At 38.1% G+C, this 23489-nt stretch overlaps 2 protein-coding genes across 2 annotated transcripts; one reads left to right on the top strand and one right to left on the bottom strand.

Moving 5' to 3' along the window:
• Positions 1-2054: 2054 nt before the first annotated feature.
• On the bottom strand, positions 2055-11817 carry sdhaf3 (succinate dehydrogenase complex assembly factor 3). Its single transcript, XM_028037146.1, has 2 exons — positions 11495-11817; positions 2055-2468 (listed from the first exon to the last, which is right to left on the bottom strand). Exons 1-2 carry the CDS (start codon positions 11669-11671, stop codon positions 2274-2276), a joined length of 372 nt encoding a protein of 123 aa, XP_027892947.1. The 5' UTR covers positions 11672-11817; the 3' UTR covers positions 2055-2273.
• Positions 11818-14302: 2485 nt separating this feature from the next.
• c1galt1a (core 1 synthase, glycoprotein-N-acetylgalactosamine 3-beta-galactosyltransferase 1a) lies at positions 14303-23484 on the top strand. The gene is made up of 3 exons (XM_028036849.1): positions 14303-14697; positions 17611-18281; positions 20037-23484. Exons 1-3 carry the CDS (start codon positions 14547-14549, stop codon positions 20202-20204), a joined length of 990 nt encoding a protein of 329 aa, XP_027892650.1. The 5' UTR covers positions 14303-14546; the 3' UTR covers positions 20205-23484.
• The last annotated feature ends 5 nt before the right edge of the window (positions 23485-23489 follow it).

Raw genomic sequence — 23489 nt, 5'->3', positions numbered from 1 at the left:
CGCTTATCCGAGGTCGGGTCGCGGGGGTAGCAGCTTCAGAAGGGAGGCCCAGACTTCCCTCTCCCCGGCCACTTCTTCTAGCTCCTCCGGGGGAATCCCGAGGCGTTCCCAGGCCAGCCGAGAGACATAGTCCCTCCAGCGTGTCCTGGGTCTTCCCCGGGGCCTCCTCCCGGTGGGACGTGCCCGGAACACCTCACCAGGGAGGCGTCCAGGAGGCATCCTGACCAGATGCCCAAGCCACCTCAACTGGCTCCTCTCGATGTGAAGGAGCAGCGGCTCTACTCTGAGTCCCTCCCAGATGACTGAGCTTCTCACCCTATCTCTAAGGGAGAGCCCAGCCACCCTACGGAGAAAACCCATTTCGGCCGCTTGTATCCGCGATCTCGTTCTTTCGGTCATGACCCAAAGCTCATGACCATAGATGAGGGTGGGAACGTAGATCGACCGGTAAATCGAGAGCCTCGCTTTTTGGCTCAGCTCTCTCTTCACCACGACGGACCGGTACAGCGCCCGCTTGACAGCAGACGCTGCGCCAATCCGCCTGTCGATCTCCCGCTCCCTTCTTCCCCCATTCGTGAACAAGATCCCGAGATACTTAAACTCCTCCACTTGGGGCAGGACACCCCCCCTGACCCGGAGAAGGCACTCTACCCTTTTCCGGCTCAAGACCATGGCCTCGGATTTGGAGGAAAACCATGTAAACTTTTCCTTTCATGTCACAATTGTTACTTTGTGTTGGTCTATCACATAATATCCAAATAAATTTATGTGAAACATGACATCACGTTTGTGGGTGTAATGTGACAAAATGCAAACTAACTCAATGGTTCTGAATACTTTTGTATGCACATTACCTGGTCACTGTTACTGCTGACTTAACATTCTGTTACCATTTTTTGTAAAGAATATTTCACTTTTAAAAAATGTTTTTCTTTTAAAAACATGTAGAGGATGGAGGGTTTAGTATGGGATCTCAAAGGGGAATTGACAGATATAATGGCCATAAATATGTAGATAATGCCAAGGAGAAGTCCGATTTGGCTCAGTCTTTCTTCATAAAAGGACGAAGCAAACAAAGCAAAGTTTTAAATTCCATATGAAACTGGAAGTAAGTTTAGAATTCGTCCCACTCAGTTTTCAGAAACATGAAGATCTGTTGCAGAGCAGGACTGAATGCTGGGAAACTTCACACATCTGATGCACATTTCACCCTAACCATCCGGATAATGTAACATGATGCACATATGGTTTTATCTGTCTAAATGGCACATGAAAAGTACAGGGAACTGCACTATTCCGATTTGCAAACAAGTCTGAAATGTACAATTTTAGTTTAATAGCAATCTGCTATTTTTCTCTTGCTATTGAACATTTTGGAAGAATCACAGAAATTAAGAGTAGTTCCGATTACTATAGGCACCAGGCCACTCCCACCGTCTCTTAAGATTCTTCTTAACCATCATAACCTATCAGAAAAACACAACATTTTTTAAAGAGTAGTCAGCTGATTTGAAAGGCTGCAGCTAACACTTTGATGTTTCTCTCCACTGCTGGCTCAAGATGAATGCTGCATTGAAGATCTAATGGAATCTGCTGGCTTAGGGTAGAAAACTATGTAGGCATGTGATGAATTATGACAGGAACTCTTTCTAATTGTATTTGAATCGAACTGTAATCCTGTTGGATTGAACTGTTTGGAAAAAGTGCACTAAATGGAAATGTTGGGATCATGCTTGATGTCAGTTGGACCCGTAGAACTAAAACTCTCCTTCAGATGACCTTTACTGCAGCAAGCTGAGATGTAACTGTTAATGAAAAATATCCTGATGGAGACTGAACAGAAACCTAAGTCGGCTAATGACTTTATATCTTTTGTGGAGCTTTTTGTAATACAGTAAATACGTTTATAACTTTTAAAAGTGCCAGGTTTCATGAAAGGATTGAAGTAGGCCCTCTTGGTGAAACTGCTGAAGTGGCACATTTAGTTGTCTTTTTACCACCAACCTCAGCATATCAGAAGGAGAAAAGTTGACAAAAGAAACCAATGAAGGAGATCTTAATGCACCGGTGGAGGAGCATGAGGAACCTTTTTATTTTGACAGTAAATGGGCTCAGCAAAGAAACAGAACCATTAAACAGCACTTGAGCACCATTAAGAGCCTCTCCTTGGGCCCAGAGTCCAGTCTGCATGTCAGTCAGTAGTTATTACACCAACATCATGAGTTAGTCAGAATGAGCATGTCCTGTTCATCCATTCTCTGTGCTCCTCTTCTTCACCGGCTGTCCTCATGGATGTCGAACTGTTTGTTGGGTTTGGTGGACTCCAGCATGAGTTCGTACAGCTGTCCTATCTGTTCGTCCTGGAACTGACCGAGAGTCTCTTCAGGCAGGTCAGCCCCGAACGTCACGGCGCCACGCTGCCTCCCTGCTGACTCCAGAACCTGGGCCTGCAGGGTGTTCTTGTAGTTCTGCAAGGAAGCACACAAAGATTACTTTTTACAAAGCAAAGATTAGCTGAACACCTGCTCGTCTGCCTCATCGGTTCTGAAAGTCATTAAACACTGCATACGTCAGCCATCAAGTGTACAGGCGCTCTTAAAGAAAAAAGCCTGAAAATGTTCTCCTGTCAGACATAAAATGTGTCCAAGCCATGTTTGTTTCTGTAGAAATCCACCTCAGGGGGAAACAAGTCCAGTTCTAAAGAACTCAAAGAAAGCTACTGCCTCCTTAAAGATTTTCTCTTTAGCTTTTTTGTCACACTGAAATGTTTCAGACCATAAACAAATTTAATTATCTGATAAAGATAACCAGAGGAAATACAAAAATGTAGTTTTCAACAATGATTTGATTTCATTAGAGAAAAAAAAGCTTTTTGTTACCAATCAGGACTTTAGTGAAAAAAGTAACTTGTTTCCAAACCTAAAAACTGGTTGTGCCATCAAATATGTGCTATGGCTGACAATATGTGTCTTATATTACTGTGCAAGAATTTTGGCCACCTCTTCTTCTTAGAATTGTTTCTTTCAGAATCTTTTTTGGGTTTTGCAGCTATTACAACTTGTTAGAAACTCTTTATGAGTCTTGAAACTGGTTATATCAAGAATTTTTTCTTGTTTATTAACAAGAAGGTTTCCTTGTTTTCATGAGAACCCATTTTAATGAGAGTTTTAATTGTTTAAGAAGCATCCTTTCAAAGGAAACACCAGCAGGTTGGATTAAGACACTGACCTGCAACATTCACCCCTGGACCAGAATGTAGCAACAATTGAGAGTCATTGTGTTGCTGACTAAGCAGCAGTCCCTCATACTGGGTATGTATTTAGCAGAAAGGAAACCTCCCCATCAACAAGAAGAAATCTCTGGCAGAACCAGAACCAGGCTCTGTGTGAGCGGCCATCGACTTTGACCAGCTGGGGTTTTGAGAAGACAGACAGACACACACACACACACACACTCACACAGAACTGATCTAGGAGGACGTTCTAATCTATGTTGAAAAGTTAACCGCAGTAGTAGCTTCATCTAACAGGGAAACAGAGCAAAGGATATTCGCTCTGTGTCCATTCTAAAGTCTACAGGATGACTAGAAACACACAGGTATCATTTCTAAAAAAAAAACAAACAAAACACACACACACTCAACAAATAGTCATAGGTAGTAAATAACTTAGGAAAGGACATGCTGTAAATAAAGCTTAAGGTGAGGTTCCTATAGATTACCCATAGTCATACAAAACTGTTCTTGTAGCATAAACAACATTTCTAGTCACTTGATTACATACATGATGAGTCAAAGCTGAAAAGTGCCGCATATGACTCATCCAATGAGCAACGTGGCCCACCCCCATGTGTTCCTTTTCCTGTTTTGAAAAGCCATCCATCATCCAAGTCAATGTCTGCCGTTTGCCCATTCACAAAGCATCTTGGGTTTGGAGTGCTCTCACTGTGAGCAATAACAAGCCATTTATCTGAAAGGCTTCTTCCTGCACATAATGTAATTATATTGAATACTTGCCAAAGGGGAGAGTGGGAGGGTCACAGCCTAAAGGAATACTCCAAGATTTTACCAAGACTTTTTAAAGTCACACTGCTTGAGTGCAGATGTAAACTCTCTATCATGCCAGTTTTGCTCTGTTTGGTGTGTTAATCATCAAATAAGCCACATAGCACAGGCCAGGTACACCAATCAGGTTTTACCACCAAGATAAGATTTTTCTCTATAGTCGCTGACGGCTGAAAAAGATCCAGTCAGTGGAAACAAGATGGATATTTGTTAGATTCATCTACTGTAAAAAACCCAAATGCACTAGGATTAGAATATATATAGCATGCCAACATTAATGTGTCTTAACTGAGCAATTACATGAAATGTTACTGTACACATTGCTGCTCTCAGGGCTCCAGAGTGCAAACAATTTGGCCACATGTGCAACCAGATACACAAATAGATATATAAATAGATATGTAAATAGATATGTAAATAGTGCACGTGAAGAAAATCTCAGGTTGCACTGCTGCACCAAGTCATTGGGGATTAAAAAAGAAAAACTGATTGTATGTCTCCCCAAGACACACATCAGTCCCTCCAGCCACATATCCATGTAGGTGTTGTTGAAAAAGAAGATCATTTAATGCTAGCTTTGGACAAAAAGTTTTGGCTCTTTCCTCTTTTCTCTCCCGAGTCCTTGGCGAGTGGCGGCGTCCTGCTAAAACGAAACTAACACAGCGTGTTGACGTCACAGATCACAGAGTTTAATTCATCAACAAAGCTGCAGAGATACAGAGATATGCATTAACTCATAAAAATAAAATAAAGACACACCAGGGGAAGACAAACGAACACAGAACACATAGACAGACAACGGCGCCCACGTGGAGAGGGAAAAAAGATGGAAAAACTCTCTCCCTCTTTTTCTTTACACTCCGTTTTAAACAAAAGGGGTGTTTCCGTATTTTAATCTATGCAACGAAGGCGTTCCGTTGTTCAACCAATCAGAGACCTGTTTTCGGCCCCAAAGAAACCCCGGACACTCCCCTATACAGCTCAGAGGTCTGGTTCTTATCTCAGTATTGGCCACTTCGTGCTCATCTCTGTCTGGCACGAGGAGAGGCGCCAAGAAGTCTCTTGCCCCCTATCGGAATGTAAATTTATTACTCTGTCTTCAGCGGGGGAGGAAAAAGCCCTGCTTGTTTAAATGTCTGCTATTGTCAGCTCCTCCATGCTCAACAGAAAACTATTCCAATAAAAGTGTTAGCTATACCTTTACACATGTTGTAAGTATTTTAGCACTTAAATAATCATTTTCCTTTACAGTGTCTACATCTGGACTCTACAGTGAGAGGGGAGCAGGCTAGGCTAGGCTAGTCAGGTAAACAGAGCGGCAGTAAGAGTTAAGCTCTGAACCATCCAATGTCTGACATGAAGCCATCAACCAATGACGCCAATCACAGAGAAGAGAACTTCAAATGACTGAACATTCTACTAAATCAGCATGTTGCATCTGTAATCAGGAGTCAGTATTTATTTCATAAAGAACAACTTATTTTCAAAAGAAAAATGGTAAAATTTGTGTTCATCTGATTTTAATTAACCTTACTTTAAGACCTGTTGAAGACTAGATAATTATTAAACACTCTGCACCTTCCAGTTTAGAATATTTCTATCCTGTATAGAGCAAAGTGTTTTCCTGCATGTACTAATGGCCAACTATTCACTGTGTATTCCAACACAAATCCATCAGTGGCTAACATTGTCCTTTCTCCATTCTTTCTCATATTTTTTCATGTTTGTTTCTTTCAGGAGAGCCAGTTTGGACCCACTGGAGGTGATTTATCCGGCGCACTCCCATGGGTACCTCTGAAATAAATGGATTAACCACTGAACGCTCAAGCCATGTAATCCTATTTTGGGTCTCGCTCTTCATCTGTTTCTACTCCTCTGTGCCTCACTGAGGAAGCGGAAGATAAAGTGGAAATGTTTCCTCATAGTTCTTTTGTTTCATTTTTCATAGGAGAAGAAAGTGGAGTTTTGCAGGTTGCAGCCTGTTCTGGTTACCGGCGTTGACACTGATTGGCTGAACCACCAAGAGGAGAACGACAGTAGAAGTTAGCTTTTGTAGTTGTGCTTAGATTGTTTCCACTTAATGCATATTGAGGTATATTTGGTGTTTGAACTATTAGAATAGGCAGTTACATATTTTTAGATGGGGTATCAAGTATTGGTAGATTTCAGCTATGTGTGGGTGAATGTGACCCTAATATCTTATCCCCTGGATAGATGGACTACTGGATGAGGCAGATAGGTGGGTTGCCATGTTGGAACCTACTGCTTTGTATTATGATGTGGATAAAAAACAAACAAACTCTTTTGCTGCTGAGTCGAGTGTTCTCCTCTGTTTAACATTATACTTTGTGATAAAAAGATAACTAATATTGTATTACAGAGTCATATCAGTTTGGTGAACTGACTTTTCTTTCTCTAATAGTTCCAGTTAGACACTTCCATGTTTTCATTTACAGCTTCACAATATGTCAAATTGTTGCACTCTTGGTGTTTGGCTGGATAATATGCTACAAATGTCAGACATTCAAGCTGGACATCAATAATATACCTGACCAACTGGAAAGGGAATGACATCATGGAGAGTGATGGGATGTGATGTAATGGTAAGGAAAGTGTCGGGATGGGTTGATCATATTTCACATCATCATCTGGATTTTCAGCAGAAGTATAGTAATTATTATTGGGGCCTCCCACAGCAGAGCATAGGAGAGCATTGAAATGGCTTTGTCACTTTTCTGCAGAATTCACCAACTGCACAATTCTTGCTAAGTAGTAAGTAGTGTAAGATAAATAGTATTTCAAAAGACCAGAAGAAATTGTGTTTTTTTTTAACAATAATATTTGTTGTAAATCTGTTGCTAAGATATGAATGCGTGTTCTGGGAAGGAAGTGCCACGAAGTAAACATCTGATTTTTTTGTTGTTGCAAAATTTACCAACTGTAAATTTCTTTACAGTTCTAAGCAGATGAGCAGTATATCAAAAGAGCTCATGTTTTATAAACAGTAATACTGCCTCTTATTAATTTGGTGTTAAGAGATGTGTGTTTTTTTCTGGTAACGAATTGTCACAAAGTATAATTCAGATTTTTACATTTGCGTTGAAAGTCTGTTTAATAATATATTCACCAAGAATGACAAAAAAAACATTTTCACTTTTCTAAAAAATTCACCAACTGCAAAATTCTAGTTAAGTAGTAAGTAATATAAAATAAACAGTATTCCAAAAGAGCAGAGGAAATCTAATGTTTTTTCAACAACAATATTTGTTGTTAATGTGTTGCTAAGAGATGAAGGCGTTTTCTGGTAACCAAGTGCCATTAAGTAAACATTTGATTTTTACATTTGCAAAAGTAAAAATCAGAAGGTAGTGCACATTAGCACAAACATTAGTAGTACTCTTTTCCCTAAAATCATATTTTTATTTTGTTTATTTATTAGCCATGTTTAGCACAGTGAATGGAGGAAGTCACTGTTAGACAACATGCTAGTGCTACTAGCAGCATTTAGGCTAACATTAGCATTTTGGCTAATTTCAGCTTACACACTAATTTTAACGTACTGAATGTAGTAAGTCCATATTGCTCAACATGTCTGTGACTGTCCACATGCTATTGAGTATATTGTAGCTAACTTTAGCGTTATGCTAATTTTTAGCATCAGAACGCCGGGGTTCCAACCGACGGGCACGCTTTGGCAGGCCCCGTTTAAATTTCATCAAAATGTTTCTAGTTTTACTTATACTATGCAGCGGTTTAAACCAATCTGTTATTAAAAATGGGAAGTATATCCCTGGTGCCAATGATAACACCAGCAGCTGCTCTCAGCTTCAGGCTGGCTGCTGATAGTTTCACTCAGACTCATCCATATTCTGGCATTGTGCTGCCATGCCAACAAACACACCTGCTTGGTTAGCACGCAGGCCAGTGGCTGATATTTAAAATGCGCTAAATATTGGCATAATTTATCATGTGGATAATATGTTCAAATTGACCTTATTTACAAACACAAGCTTAACAGCACTGGTCTCCTTACAAGAGAAGCCCCAAAAGAAGAATAGAACAAGAACATAAAATCTTCAAAACCCACAAAAAATCTATGAAAACAGAACAGCAAATATAAAAAAAAAAACATTAAAAAATGAAATAAAAATAAATTATTTAAATACCTAAATAATATATGCAATTAAAATAAAGAAAGAAATCAGGGTTTAAATTGTACTTCTACATGTAGTGGAGAGCTGTAATGAATGTCATGTTTTAAGATTTTTTTTTTTTAACCATTATGCACAGTGGTAGAGGACATACTTATTTCAGACCCAAGTTTCTTCTGGTCATTTTGCTCTTTATTCAACCAACAGCTGTTGTAAATGATTATTTTAGAAATCGAGTCACTCAGTATTCTAAAGATTAATCAGATAAAAAAAGCTACTTAAGTTACAAAAAAAACATATGAAAGAGAAAATACTAATAAAAAACAATTCAGTTCCTGATTTAGATAATAAAACATTTTAGTGCTTCTAAATCAATCACTTAATCTCAAGTTTGAAGAACTACATAAAACAAAGTGCCAAAACAGATAAGAAAAAAAAGCCATTTCACATTAATTTAATAAAAAAAGCTAATTTAAATTGACGGCCGTCATAAACACTGACTTTTATATTACACCACACTTTCAGTCTCAAGTTTGAAATATGAAAATACCCTTTATAAAATAGATTTTCCTAATCTTTTTTTTCCTACATCATTACTGTTATTAATCAGTAACATGTAAAGTCAGCCAAAATACTTGACAGAACAGAGAGAGGCTGCTCCCCGCCTCGCCTTCATCATCAGCCCCTCTGCTTGTCGGAGACGCGAGCCCACAATCCTCGGTTCTGAAGGTACGTTTAGCTACGCAGAAGCTGGATTTTGATAAAACTCAATTCAATTTGAAATGCAGCCAAAGCAGTGAGCAGATATGTGGAGAAGCTCGTCATCCACTGCCTGGAACCAGATCAAATGGACTCTGGGTTTGAAATCAATGCAAATAGTGTGGCGGGCATGATGAAAGTGAACGCCTCTTCCCCAATGACTGTGACCTCTTAGGATTCCAGCTGCAATCATCATCTGCTTGATTAGATAAATTACCTGCAGATGGGTAATTTAGTATTTCCCAGTTGTCCGTGATTATCATGGAGAACAATAGCTGTCCCCAACAACAGGGACGTGAGAGGAAGACCTAGAATATTCTCTGTTTAGTGTTTGTTTTGGGCAAGACTTTAATGGTAGAGCTTAAAAACTAAGGAAGGTATATAACAGATTTTTATTAGATTAATTAAAGCAACCAATTCCTAAAAACAACTAACACATCAAAACAAAATGGACATTCTCTCAGTCGCTTCATTGCAGGCAGTTAGCTCATTGTAAGAAGTGAGTAATTCCTAGTTCAGCTTTAAAATTTTATTAATCAAATAAAAATGCAAATAAGGCTCTGTTTCTTCCAGAAAACCTTCCAGACATTAAGAGACACTAACATGGGCTTAAACAGAGCAGCCTGAGGCTCTGCCACAGAATTTGAAATTCACATTAACATGTTTAAAACACTCACATTTCACCTGACTGTGTTTTCTTACATTTATCAGAGCTGTTATTATTAAGTAACTTTTCCATTCAGGTCTGATTGTTCATAGAAGGTTTCATGGGGCTGTGCTGCCATCATGTGGTCACAGACTAATAAAGCATGGCATCAGCTCTCTTTAAGACAACAGGGCTGACCTGATGACCTGATGACAGGTCCCTCCAACATAACGAATGTTGGAGGGGGCAGAAGTTACACCAACAAACACACCCTGACTGTATCGCAGCAGTGACCAGTGGTCACTGGTGGTACCAGTGACTGGGAGGCACCGTCAAGTCGTTTCCCCAGTGATCAAGAACAGAAGGTGATCTCCTGCTTCTTAGCTCTGAAGCTCTAGTTTTACAGTGGATACAGGAAGTATTCAAACCCCTTCACATTTTTCACTCTTTGTTTCATTACAGCCATTTGCTAAAATTAAAAAAGTTCATATTATTTCTCATGACTCTGCATCCCATCTCGGCAGAAAAAAACAGAAATGTAGAAATACTGAATAGTTGTTCACACTGTACATCACAATATACGAAATGGACTTAAAGGCAAAAATAAAATAAGACATGTTGGAAGATGTGTATACGTGATTCTTTGATGACCTGTTCCTCCAGGATTTCTTGATTGCTTTTGTGATTTATTACAATGAAAATCATTGATTTGTGAAGCTTACAAGTATTTAAAAATACTTGTAAGATATTTTTACAATATTTTTTAGTCAGTAAAGCCCTTCCAAAATATAAATATAGAATAATAATAAAAATAAACATGATAAAAAAAAATGTGACTCACTTATTTTATTTTTTAAAAAACTTCAATTGATCAAATTCTGTTATCAATCACAAACAATAACTTAACTTCAAGTAAGGCTGAGGCAGAACTGTAGATGTAAGCAGTACTGCCACCTGCAGATGTGAGTTACTTAAACAGTGTTTGTGACCATTTTTGTGGAAAAGTTGCAATAAACTCTAAATTATGCATTAGGATGACAAAATGCTGAACTCTGTTGTTTTGGTGTGAATATCTGTATTCAGAGTTCCTTAAGGCTCTGGATGTTTGTAGAATTGTGTTGCTTGACATGACTGGAATATTGTGTGGACATTGGGGACAGTTCAGCCTGAACCAGCAGACCAGGCTGGGGGACCGCAGAGTGTGCTCTGTCTACAGACGGGTCACACTGTTAAGCCTCCCTGGTAAGGTCTGTTCAGGGGTTCTGGAGAAGAGAATCAGTCGATCCTCAGATTCAGGAAGGTGGTCTAAAGGTCTGGGGAGAATGAAGTCTGGGTCTCACTGCTTAGGTTGAGTTATGGTTATGGTATCTACAATTTAGCTCCCAAAGTCCTGACCAGCACCAGGAAATGGATCAAATCCCATCTGTCCTGTAGTCTCTGCACTGGTTATGACGGTAATGCAAGTATTATTTTCTCCTCTTCATTAAAACAGAAACACTGCAACACGTGCCAGAGATTGCAGCTGGGGAGCAGTTTGAGGGGGAAACCAGCTCAGCCGTTAACATACCATATACCTTGCTATATTTCTGCTATAAATATAGCAAGGAGGATCCAGAGACAGAGCAGGGACAGCTAGGAGAATATTAATACTGTTATCTGGACGCCGGATGCAGGTTCTATGTCTTACAGTTCTGGAACAAAATTCCTGAAAACCTGAGATGTTCAGAAACTATTTGTCTGAAGGCAGCATTTCCATAAAGAGCTCGTTCTCAACTGTTTTATTGCTCTGCATGTGTTTTTATTGTTTTTCTCTTTATTTATTAGCAGCCTGTATCAAGATCATTTCCCTCTCTGCTCTGTGGAGCTGTCACTTACCTCCCACTCCAACAGGAAGCTCTTCACCTCCTCTGGAGCTGCGCTCTTGTGTCTCCTGAACTCTTCCTTCACGTACTGGTCTCCCAGGGCCCTCAGGTGGATGGGCAGGAAGCGGTGCAGGACCAGGATCCTCTTGTACAGGGAGCGGATGGTGGAGACGTGAGCAGACGCCGCCATTGAACTGAACTGAAATGAACCGAACCGAACCGACCCCAGTGTTTCTAAGCGCTTGAAGCTGACATACCAACCACACACAGCTGCCTTTACAAGGACATTTACCCAAGTTATTGTTTATCCTGGAAGTTCTTCTTCTTCTTTGTTTAATAGGTGACTAAAATGCTCTATGAGAACATACTGCCACCTACTGTACAGGAGGAAGCAAGTCGGGATCTGATCTAATTTATGAGGAAACAAGTTTAAAAACAAACACAAATATATGTGTAAACTAAAAATTTAATACGTATTCTTTACAGTTCTTTACTTCCACCTCCGTTATTACAGCTAATTATTCTCATGTCCCAACCAATGAGTGGCTGGGTACCATAAAAACTGCACATTATTGTCTCTTTTCCCAACATGACATTAAACATCTCACCTTATGTAAGAGGTGCATTAAAGCCATCTGAGGCCCTGTGATTGATCCATCACTAAACAATGCCTATTATTGGTATTTTAAGATGATAAATAAAAGCAGTTTTCAGATATATTAATCTTAATTTTCTTGTGTAAACCACTGTATGAAAACTGTAATATCTGTTATGAATACTGTAAGACACAGTATGTCAATGTTATTCATTCTGCAACTCTGACCTGTCAAACCTTTGTCCTCCTCCAGGACAGAATCATAGCCAAACGGAACGCCAGACCAGACCAAACCAGACCAGGTATAGCTTCTGTGGAGAGAAAAATAACTAAGAGAAAACAAGTTATTAATAATCTATGCAAATCAGCAGCTCCACCAGTACCAACCAGTAAAACAGGATTATTATTTATGGACTTGTACAATCTGCTTATACGTTTCTTAAATTTGACTGGGAAATGTTTTGCTGCAGCTGGACTGTGTGTCTCTGCAGTGAAATATCCTCCAGAAGAGCCACCACACACACAAACACTAAATATGGGATACAAATGTCTCAAGTCACTCCTGAACCAGAGTCACCTGGGATAAGGAGAAAAGAATCTGGACTGCTTCTCAGTCTTCCAGATTTATGTTGTCTGATTAAAGTAAATTCTGGATTTCATTTGGAAATCAACCTTCCTGTGTTTGGAGGTAGAGTGTAGAAGCATAGATTTCACATTGATTCATGTCCATTGACGTCTCCACTGTTAGTGGTGGTTCTGGTCCACTGGGGTTTTCTGAAGATCACAGTCAATGCAGCGTCTAGCAGGAAACTCTAGAACTCTTCCTGCTTCCCTCTGTTAACAAGCTGGATGGACATGCTGACCTGATTTTCCACACTGCCAAAGGTACCAACAGCTGCTTCAGTGACCATGGAGTTCCTGTTCCTGATTGGCCAGCAGACTCCCCTGACCTTTAACCCCTTAGAAAATCTCTAGGATGTAGATGAGAGACATCAGACCCACCAAAGCAGATGACCTGAATGCAGCTGTCAGAGGAATCTGAGTTTCCAGAACCTAATCAGAACCACAGGCTGCTGTTCCATGCCACGCTGCATCGATGCAGTAATACCAGAGGAGATCTGCCAAGTATTGAGTCTGTAGAGATGTACAAAGTTTTCAGAATCTTGTCATTTTTGCTTAAAACATGTTTTTAATTTGTCTAATATAATTTTCCAATTTGCTGAGTCACTGAATTTGGGTTTTCTTTACCTGTAATTATTAAAACTGCAACAAAAAAATCTTGAAATATTTTACTCTACATGTAATTAATATCTATTAAATAACTGTTTCACTTTCTGACATCACTGGCAAGAAATATTGAACTTTTATAGAATGTTATAATTATTTTTAAATGTACTCGTAGGTAAGCTGCTGCTTCTCTAACCAACAACACCATAAAAAACAGAGGAAAAATTAAAGCAAAAATTAATACATTCCATATGCTACTAAAGCATGAATTAAATAATAATGACCTGATTAGTTTATCTTAATTCATCACCCTAAAACTAAGATGGGTGTGACTAAACAATGTGAATGAGGGAGCCGGAAACGTTCCAGCTGAACTCCTTTCAGCCACTCCAGTCAGTGCTGCACTGCCATCTGCTGTTCACATGTTAGTACAGCAGTCTTAATTAGTGCATAATAAAAGGCAGGATTCAAGAAAAATATTACTAAAACAAGTTAAACACGCAATCATACATGTTGCATGGCACATATAAAAAAATTTTTGGTTGACATAAATGTTTTTTCATTGAGTATTGTTATACACAGAATATATAGCAATAAACACATTTTGTATGATTCTGAATGTTCATTATTTATTAGATGTGCCCTTGATATCTGAGCTTTTTCTAAATTATTTCATGATGATGTCAGCTTGAAAGAGAGAGAAAGGTAAGAAAGGAAGGTGATCATTTCTGGTGAGCCTGCTAACACTTTTTCCTGATGTGAAGCCAAGTCTGACATTTAATATTTATTTGATGAACGAGTGTTTATGCAACAGCAGCAGCTCAACCTGTTTCGTTCAGATCTCTGATGCAGCATAACCTGCTCAGAGGGCTAACAAGCTTCCAAACTCCCTCCTCTCTCTTTTTTTTTTTATTCCCTCTGATTGCATAGGTGCAGTCACTCAAGGTCAATGCTGCTTTTTGCTCCGCCTATTTAATAAAAGTAAGTTCAGCACCTGCTGCTCTTCAGCCACTCTGAACACTGTCAGCTCGTCACTGGTCGAACTAGATTTCATCCGTTCATTTATGTAAAACCATTATTTATTCATTTATTTACTTGTCTTCAGATGTAGTTATTATTATTGTTTTTTAGTTTGATTGATAATCAGATAATTGAAAACTTAATATTTTAGGTGACTCCTTTATGAATACATATCATTTTCTCAGGTCTTTATTTATTTCATTTTTTAAAGTATTTTTGAAGAATGAGGCCTATAAGTGTGACGTTCACCATTGGATTGATTTTTGGATATTTGTCTCTTCGTTTGCTGCTGACCTCCATGTTTCCAATAGAGCTGGTCTCAGACTCAGTGAAGAATGAAAAAAATCAACTTGATGCTTACAACATACACACAGGTATGTTCTTATTAGGTAGATAAGTGCTTCTGACAACATTTATATTCATGGCATGAATGAGCTTCAAAATCACATAATTTATTCTTGTGATTTTGACTAGGGAGCATTTAGATGGTATAGTATATGTTTATTCAAACAAACTAATCTAAATGTTCTCTCTAGTAGAGGCACGTTTCAACAATGAGGTTTTAAATCCATATCAGAATGTGTAAGGATTCCAGTTCTTTGCTAGTAACATTCTCCATGTTAAGTGAATCCACCCTCAGTGAGCTTCTCATGCAGAAATAATGACAGGAGAAAATTGTAATGTTTTGGATGTAATCTGTTCAAATGTTTTTAATCTCCTTTTTTTTTTATTTTTCTTCTTTGCAAAATCCTTAAAAATGTTCCAATCCATGTCACAAATGGATTATTCAGTGAGGAGAACATAATACAGATGAGCTGAGCACTTCTATATACAAATTTCTTCAAAAATAATCCTAATAAAATGATAAAAACATCAAACTTAATCAACTAATGTATTAATGATTGATTATAAAATATCTCATTTTAATCTTTTAATCTCACATTGCACCTCTGACGGTTTTTGTTGACTTTCTAATTGTGTTTCCTGGTGCTGAACAAATGAGTCATTTTGTCATGTGAATCCTTAGGCATTTCTCACGGACTTCCTTTAGCAAATGTGAACTAGATGAACATTTATAAAACAGGTTACTCTTAAGTTATACACATTAAAATAGAGTCTAAATCTGCATGTTCCTGATCCCTGTGGCTGTTTGATGAGGAAAAACAAATCAGCTTGTTCCCTCTCACTGTGGTGAGCTGACATGTCGCAATTTTCAGTACAAATAAAATTTTACCCAATCATACTGTGGTTAACACCGTCTCATTTTTGCATTCATACAGTAATATGAATTTATATTAACATATTGAAAACAATATACAAATATGTTGTTTCACTTTTAACTAACTGCTGAGCAAGTACAGTGATTCCTGAGGTTTTGCTGAAGCTCCTTCTGATTCATCTTCAGTATTCAGCCCTCTTAAGTTCATATCCAGCTTCACTTCTATTGACTCTGATGAATGTAAAATAAAGTTCAACTGTCCTAGTCTGATCTTTCTGAGTTTTCCACTTTATCAACTTTTTGGTTGAGTCGTAGTTTGAAGACAGGTTAAGGACTATCAGACTGAGCTCATCATACAAAAAGGTACAAAAGACTCATCAGAATTATGTATATACTGTACAATGAAGGCAGATGTTAATAACTGGAGAAAATGTGAAGCAACAGTAATTTGACTCATGCTGGATATTTATTTAAACTTATTGAATAGATGAGCCTGAAACTGAGGAGGAAACATACATGCGGAGAGAAAACACTCCACCACTCCAGGATGTGGAATATTCAGTGCTCTCTCTCTGCTGGATGCATTTCTCTCTCTGGAGGTGAGGCAGGTTGGTGAGCTGGGATGAACCGGTTCTTCTGAGATCAAGACTGAGACTCATCCCCAAACTTGATGAGCAGCCCAGGAGTGATAACAAAGGCTGGTCATGTACTGTGCTTTGCATTAAACCCACTCATCTGCCCTGACTGTCAACAGACATGACACGGAAAGTGTGCAGACAAAAGAGAGTTTATGACCAGTTTATCTGGTCTGTTATATATTTTTAAAAGTTTTCAGATTTTGTTCCATCTTTCAATAAAGCCATGAGCTTTTGTTTGGTGAGTCGTCTGTGAACATGGAACTTTAGTGAAACTAAGCAATGCTGAAACACCCTGAGGGAGGCTGGTCAGGAAACGCCTTTGGTTTCCCCAAAGCTGGTTTTACGCTTTCATAAAGTATAAATACCTTCTTATATTGTATTTATTTGCTAATTAAAAAATATATAATTTTATCTATAATAAAAAATAATAATAGCTATTGACGTGTGTGAAGAGCATTACAAGCAAGCAAAGTTGTAAAGTTGTAAAGAATGACTGACTGAAACTTTAGTCCATCGTTCAGCACAAGCCCATCCATTAATGTCTCATCCCTATCCTGCAACACAAACCCGAATAAGTGGAAGATAGAAATATGTACAATAAATTATGTTTTCTTTCACCTTGAAGAAAGCCCAACATAATTTGCTATTTTATTTTGGTTGCTGCAGCTACTAGATGCAGTTAGTCGGTGCAGGACCCACCACTGCTCAGGTCCTGTTCACCATCATGTTGCAGTCAGTGCAGCCACAGCAGTGCAGCCTCAGGCTGGTCAGATGTGGACTGCGGTCACACTTTGAATTACACATTCAAGCCAGCAGACATTAGCTTTTCTTAAAGATAGCTTCATACATGGTGCATTACGGTAGCAGAGCAGCAGGACGGCCGTTCCAGGTGAAAAACAGTGATAGTGTCAGGATCTCAGGATGTTTTGTAGTTTGAATTGATTCTAGTTTCATTATTATTCTGTGTTAGTTTCTTATTTTGATAGATCAGTTTTGTTCCTGTTTTTCTTTATTTCAGTCCCTTTGTAGTGATAGCAGATTATATTAATTTCGTGTGCCTACTCATCTTTAGTTACTCTAGTTTAATTATGTTTAGCTTGTTTAGCCTGTTAGGTTCACTTCCTAACAGGCTAAACAACTTCAGCCACTACTTCAGCAAATAAGATTGTTATAATAAAACTTCCACTTCAAGGTCCTCATGAAGACAAGTGGCTTTGATGTGAATCCTCAAGTTGAGCAAAATAAGCTGTAAACATAATACAAAAGTTTGAACTTGTAGTATTTTGATTGAAAGCTCAATTAATTTTTCTTTTTGCTTAAATAAATCTTTGAAAAAATGTGATGTTTGTTGATCAATGGCTTTATGGATGTGACTCAGCACTTTTCCACTTCATCTGACACAAAACATTTCTATTATTTTGAATTTTTAGAGGCAAATCAAAAAACCAGCTCTGCAGAGAATCCCCCTAACTCGGCACGGATCTTGTGTTGGATTATGACGGGACCCAGGAACCTGGAATCACGGACCAAACATGTCAAGCAAACATGGGGCAAGCATTGCCACCACATTCTGTACATGAGTTCAGTGAAGACAGACTTCCCAACTGTGGAGCTGAACGTGAGTGAAGGGAGGGAAAACCTGTACTGGAAGACCATCAGAGCACTCCAGTACATCCACCAGCACCATCAGGACCAAGCCAACTGGTTCCTGAAAGCCGATGATGATACGTTTGTGGTCATAGAGAACCTGCAGTACATCTTATCCAAGCTTGACCCAGAAAAACCTTTGTACCTTGGTCGAAGGTTTAAGCCTTTCATCAGCCAAGGCTACATGAGTGGAGGAGCAGGTTACGTCCTGAGCAAAGAAGCACTGAGGAGATTCGTCGAAGGGTTTCAAACAGGACAGTGTACTCACTTCTCCACAATAGAAGACATGGCTCTGGGGAAATGTATGGAGACGATGAAGGTGGAGCCAGTGGACACCAGGGACGTGAAGGGCAGGCAAACATTCCACGCTTTTCCTCTAGACCATTACGTCATACGACAACTACCAAGACCTCGGCCGTGGCATATGATCTACGACTACTATGAGCCAAATGAGGTAAGGAACACAAACCACTGGTTAAGAGGAAAGTCTAGATTTTTTGTGACAGTATCATGAAAATCATAAACTGGTTTCAACAGGGGGAAGTTACACACTCAATATATTTCTAATGGTAAATCTGACATAACAACCCAGGTAATCCACACATACAAACTAATCAACAAAAAATTGGTCCATATGTGAATCTATGTGCAATAAAGTTCAATAGTATAGTGATAAGTATTGAACACAATCGCATTACAAAAATTTATGAAATACTTTACAGAAAGTCCCAGTTGGTCCCGTCTGCTGAGAAATGAGAGACGTTCATGGCTCAGCTGGGATTTTAGCAAATTCTTCACACAAACCAGCTTCTGAAGCAACTTCTGTGCTCCCAGCTCCAAACCTGTTTCAGTCTCTGACCAGACATTTTATTATCAAACTAAACCTGCAATGCAATGTGAAAACAATGGCAAAGAAAACTAAATAGGTCTTTTTCTTTTGGTGTTTTGATGAAGTCCTGTCTCAGAAATCTTATGAGGACGCCTGGCTGTTTCTGGTTTATGATGAAATTATAAATATTTCCATATTATCCATCTAGTGGCACTGACTGGAAGATTCAGAAATTTAGAAATGCATCTGTTACTTTTTCTGTTGGTGTGTTGTAAAACTGTAAGACTCTTTCCTTTTATCAACAGAACCAATCTGTGCAAAGGTTGTCGCCTATCACTTTGTACCTGATCAGTTGATATTAAAGTAACAGATATTGATCTCCAAGTAGCAGATGGAAAGGTTTCTAAATCTTAACAAATTTCAACTGTTTTCTTGGTTTCCTTTGTCTTTTTTGCACATCTATTTCTTTATGTTTTAGATACTTAACAAAATTTAACATACTTAACATGTAACATAATTTACATTTGAACTCTTTGCGCAATTTCATGACTTGGGTTATTGCCATCATCTGGTGTGAAAATTCATATCAATGAAAATATGAAAAAAGAATATCAATGTGTTCAATGCCCGTTTTACATACTGTGGACTGAAAAAGCACGTTGCTTTGGCCTTTCAAATCCAGATGTCTGCTTAAAGGAGGAATGTTTTACTTTTATGAATAAACATTAATCCCGTTTGGCCCATGACAGAGTGTATGTTGGAGGATTTGCCCCTTTCTGCAACAACATTGTCTCATAATGAGATTCTTCTTCATACTGAGAAACCCTTTAGTTAGGACTAAACCAGCTCACAAGTTGCACTGAAAAAAGGACGATTGTTTGCAAAAACCGAATGATTTCAGTTGTTATATTTCCATTTAAAGCTTTTTGGCAGTGCCTTTTCTTCAAAATGTCAGTTCTTATTGCTTGTGCTGTTTCCATGTAGTACGTACGAACTTCATTCTTCATGCTGATTCCTCTGTATGTGCAGATTACTTGGGTTGTTAAAGACGTGTGAACTTTGTGTTCATGCTACGGCTGAATGGAAAAAAATGAACATTTTTAAGTAATTTTTCCCACTGGATTTAGAACTCTCTAAAGTAATGAATATATTGTATTAACTTTTTCATAAACTGAACCTTAACTAAATAGAAAATAATAATCCAAAACAAGCCCCTGCTCCCAGAGGTCATTCATTCTCTGCATGATGTTTTCTGACTGCTTTCTAAATCTTAAACCTCTCACTGCATGTTTTGAGTCAAAACGACATGAAACATTATGAAACCCCTGTTTTTCAGGAAGCTGCTAAATGTTTTCTTTTTCTGTTTCCCTATCTCTACAGGGTCCAAACTGCTGCTCAGATTTTATTGTATCTTTTCACTACATTTATGCTGTTCAGCAGTATGTGCTGGAGTATTTTACCTACCATCTGCGACCCTATGGATACTCATATAGATTCAGGCCTGATGAAATAGTGGAAGCAAACAACAAAACCAATAAAGGAGGATGAGAAGATGAGTGGAATGGGAAAGGATCAAGAAGAGGGGTGAAGTGGATGAGTGGGGAGGAAAGGGCTTGGGGAGGGGGATGTGGATTATTATGAAAAAGGTCCAGAAGCCACGTTATTGAGTGTGAAGAGGGATGACTTGAAGCACTGCGATGACACAGAAGAAGAGTTGGGGAGGACAGAGAAAACAGTAAAGGATAGATAAGAAGAAAGAAGATGAGAACGAGAGCAGACAGGTTTCTGCCGTAGACAGGTGTGGCTACAATCTGGACATTCTTCTGAGCCTGAGATAATACCTTGATGTCATTTAGTGAAAGATTAATGGAGGAATAATTAGATTTCCAACCCACCCTTCTGGTAAACTACAGCAATGTTTCATAGCTTCCAGGACAGGTAGGGAAGCAGATCAAGTCATCTCAGTCCTGAGCTGTCACGTCTCATTGTTCGTTTAAAAGCCGTAGCAACAAAATGTCCTGGAGGTAATTCTATAGCAAACATCCCTTTTGATCCTGGGATCTTTATGCTTCACTTATGACCAAAGAACTTTGCTATATATTCTTCTAATATCCAGGGAGACGATCACGGTCACCTGAAGTCCGACCTACCAAATACAATCAAAGGACACAAAAAATTTAACACATAATGGAAAATTAAACTTCTCAACTGCAACAGAAAGATCAGAACTATGAAGGACTGTGCAAACCTATTGCGACTTCTCTTAACGGAAGTGCATTGTTTTTTATTTTTATTCTGTTCGGTTCCCTGTCTTGCTTTTACCAGTGTGATGGTAAATGGAAATTTTGCCATTCTAGGCCTGTTATTAATATCAGGAAAAAAAGTTTGTATGTAAATTGCCTCTATTTTCATCTGCAATAAAGTAAAACAACATAAAAATGTAGGAGCACAGCTTTGAAAACAGATAAATAACCTAATGCATGTGTTCCTGTTTGGTATATAGTTTGACGTCTGAAACCTTGGGAGGATAAACAACAATATTATTAATTCAATTACAGTGAGGTTATTCTAAAACTTGAGATCATTTATGGAGACGAGCTTCAGTCATCATACAGTTATTCTTTCAGTTGTATCAAATTCCCATGAAATAATTCCGGTTTTCCTGTTGACTCATGGAAACCAGAAAGTTCCTGTACAAACATCCAGCGCATGTTTGTACAGGAACTGTCTGAACATAGTGCGTAAGAAATAATAGATTTTATTTTCCTACTGACAACAAAGTAACATTTTCATGTTTTAGGTCAGTTAAAATGACCAAAGTTTCTAAAACACAAGAGACAGTTTGTTTTTATTTTTAGATTTTATTTTCAACTTTCTGTACATCTTTAGGTTTTTGTTTCTGATAATGAATTTCATAAGTTATTCTTATAGTTTATTTTAGACTGTAATCATCAAATGTTTCATCAATGAGCTTCTCACAATAGTTTGCTGGGATTTTGGCGCACTCCTACCGGCAGAACCGCTAGAACCGGGTCAGGTTTGTTGGCTCCTATGGTCATGCCTGACTTTTCAACTCCACCCACTCTTTCTCTGGAACTGAGATAATCCTTTTGTGACCATTTTTGGAATGCTTTGTAGAAGCTTTTGCAAGAAGATTTTGATCTTCTTAATCCCTTGAGTATTTAATTTGATGGTATTTTTAGGGTTATTATCCCTTTTCAAACTTTGGGTCATGGTTTTATCTAGATTCCTGAGGTCTTTAGATGTTGCTTCAATATTTCTGCATCAGGTTGTTTGCCCACGGTGCCTTCTGTTTTGGAAAGTGTACCAGTTCCTCCTGCAGCGAGACGGCCATTGTACTGCTGCTCCCATATTTCACAGTCCTGACTGTCCTCGTTCAGGACAGTCCTGACTGAGGACAAAACCTCATTCAGGTTTCGTGAATGAGTTCACGAAACCTGGTGAACTCAGGTTTTGTAAATTATAAGGAATTATAAATTCCTTATAATTATAAATTCCTTATAATTTTAGTTGCTCTTTATGACCGAACACTTTAATTTTATCTTCATCAGACCACAAGATTCATGTTGAAAACCACATGTGGACAAAATTGTTGGTACCAGTAGTGACCAGAATGTCCATAATGGTCACTGACATAATTGGAAAAAGTAATAATAAATATAAACTTACTGAAAATTAACCAATAAAAATCAGACAATATTTTTGAACTGTGGTTCAACTGAAACATTAAAAAAATCTAATGAAACAAACTTGGACAAAAATGATGCTACCTGCCTTAATATTTTGTTGTGTGACTTTTCAAGGCAATCAGATGATTTGTGTCAATGACTTCTCATAGGCAAATTGTTCCAACTGTCTCAGGTTTGAAAAGTGGCTTTTATTGACACGTCATAATACTGCATGGACATGTTGCTAAAGTCTGGAATGTAAGGTCTATTTCCTGATACGAAAGATTTAAGAGAGTAAAGGTTGTTAAAGCCAAAAGTTGCACTTGTTGGATTGAGAAAGTGCAAAGTCTAGACAATATTATCACTAAATAAAAAAGGTTTATTTTATTCATGTGTAAGCTATTCCTTCAGACACATACACAAGGATAAACAATAAAAGATATTTTACAATGAAGAGCTTTTCATACATCATTCACCATAAACCTGCTGTCAACAGAAGACAAACTGAAGTACAAGTACAAGAATGGATAAAACATGATGTAAACATTTTGTAAAAATATTAGTACTCAGACATCATCACTTTTACAATAACCAGCTACAGACCAAAAACATTTCCCACACTGTAATTCCCTAAATATAAAATATTTTATATGCATGAAAAAATTGTATACATTGAAACTCATGTTCAAAGAGCAAGTAAAGGATCTCGATTCTGTTTTGCAGTTTTTAATTAGTTTAATAAATGACATAAATTTGTCATGTATTTAGTCATTTTATTTTATGAAGATGGAGACATCTGTCTATTGCCTAGCAACTATACAGAATTCAGTAAAGATAGTGACTTGCAAAAATATTCACACCACTTGAAAGTTTTTACATTTTATTAAACTACATCCACATTTATTTTCCAGGGATTTCAGGTAAATGACCGACACATAGCAGTGCATAATTATAATTATATGCATTGTGGAGGAAACTTCCACAACCAACTTGGAGAAATGTAATGTTTCAATTGTTGATTTGTTATGTTTTTATGAAGTAAAGCACTTTGAACTGCCCTGCTGCTGAAATGTGATGTACAAATAAACTTTGATTAATTGCTTTGAACCTCTACAGACTGATAATGTTACCCTCTTTTTAAATG

The sequence above is a fragment of the Xiphophorus couchianus genome, chromosome 13 (assembly GCF_001444195.1).
Source record: "Xiphophorus couchianus chromosome 13, X_couchianus-1.0, whole genome shotgun sequence".
Lineage (NCBI taxonomy): Eukaryota > Metazoa > Chordata > Actinopteri > Cyprinodontiformes > Poeciliidae > Xiphophorus > Xiphophorus couchianus.
The sequence above is the reverse complement of the archived record's forward strand: the minus strand, read 5'-3'. Positions and strand labels throughout refer to the sequence as shown.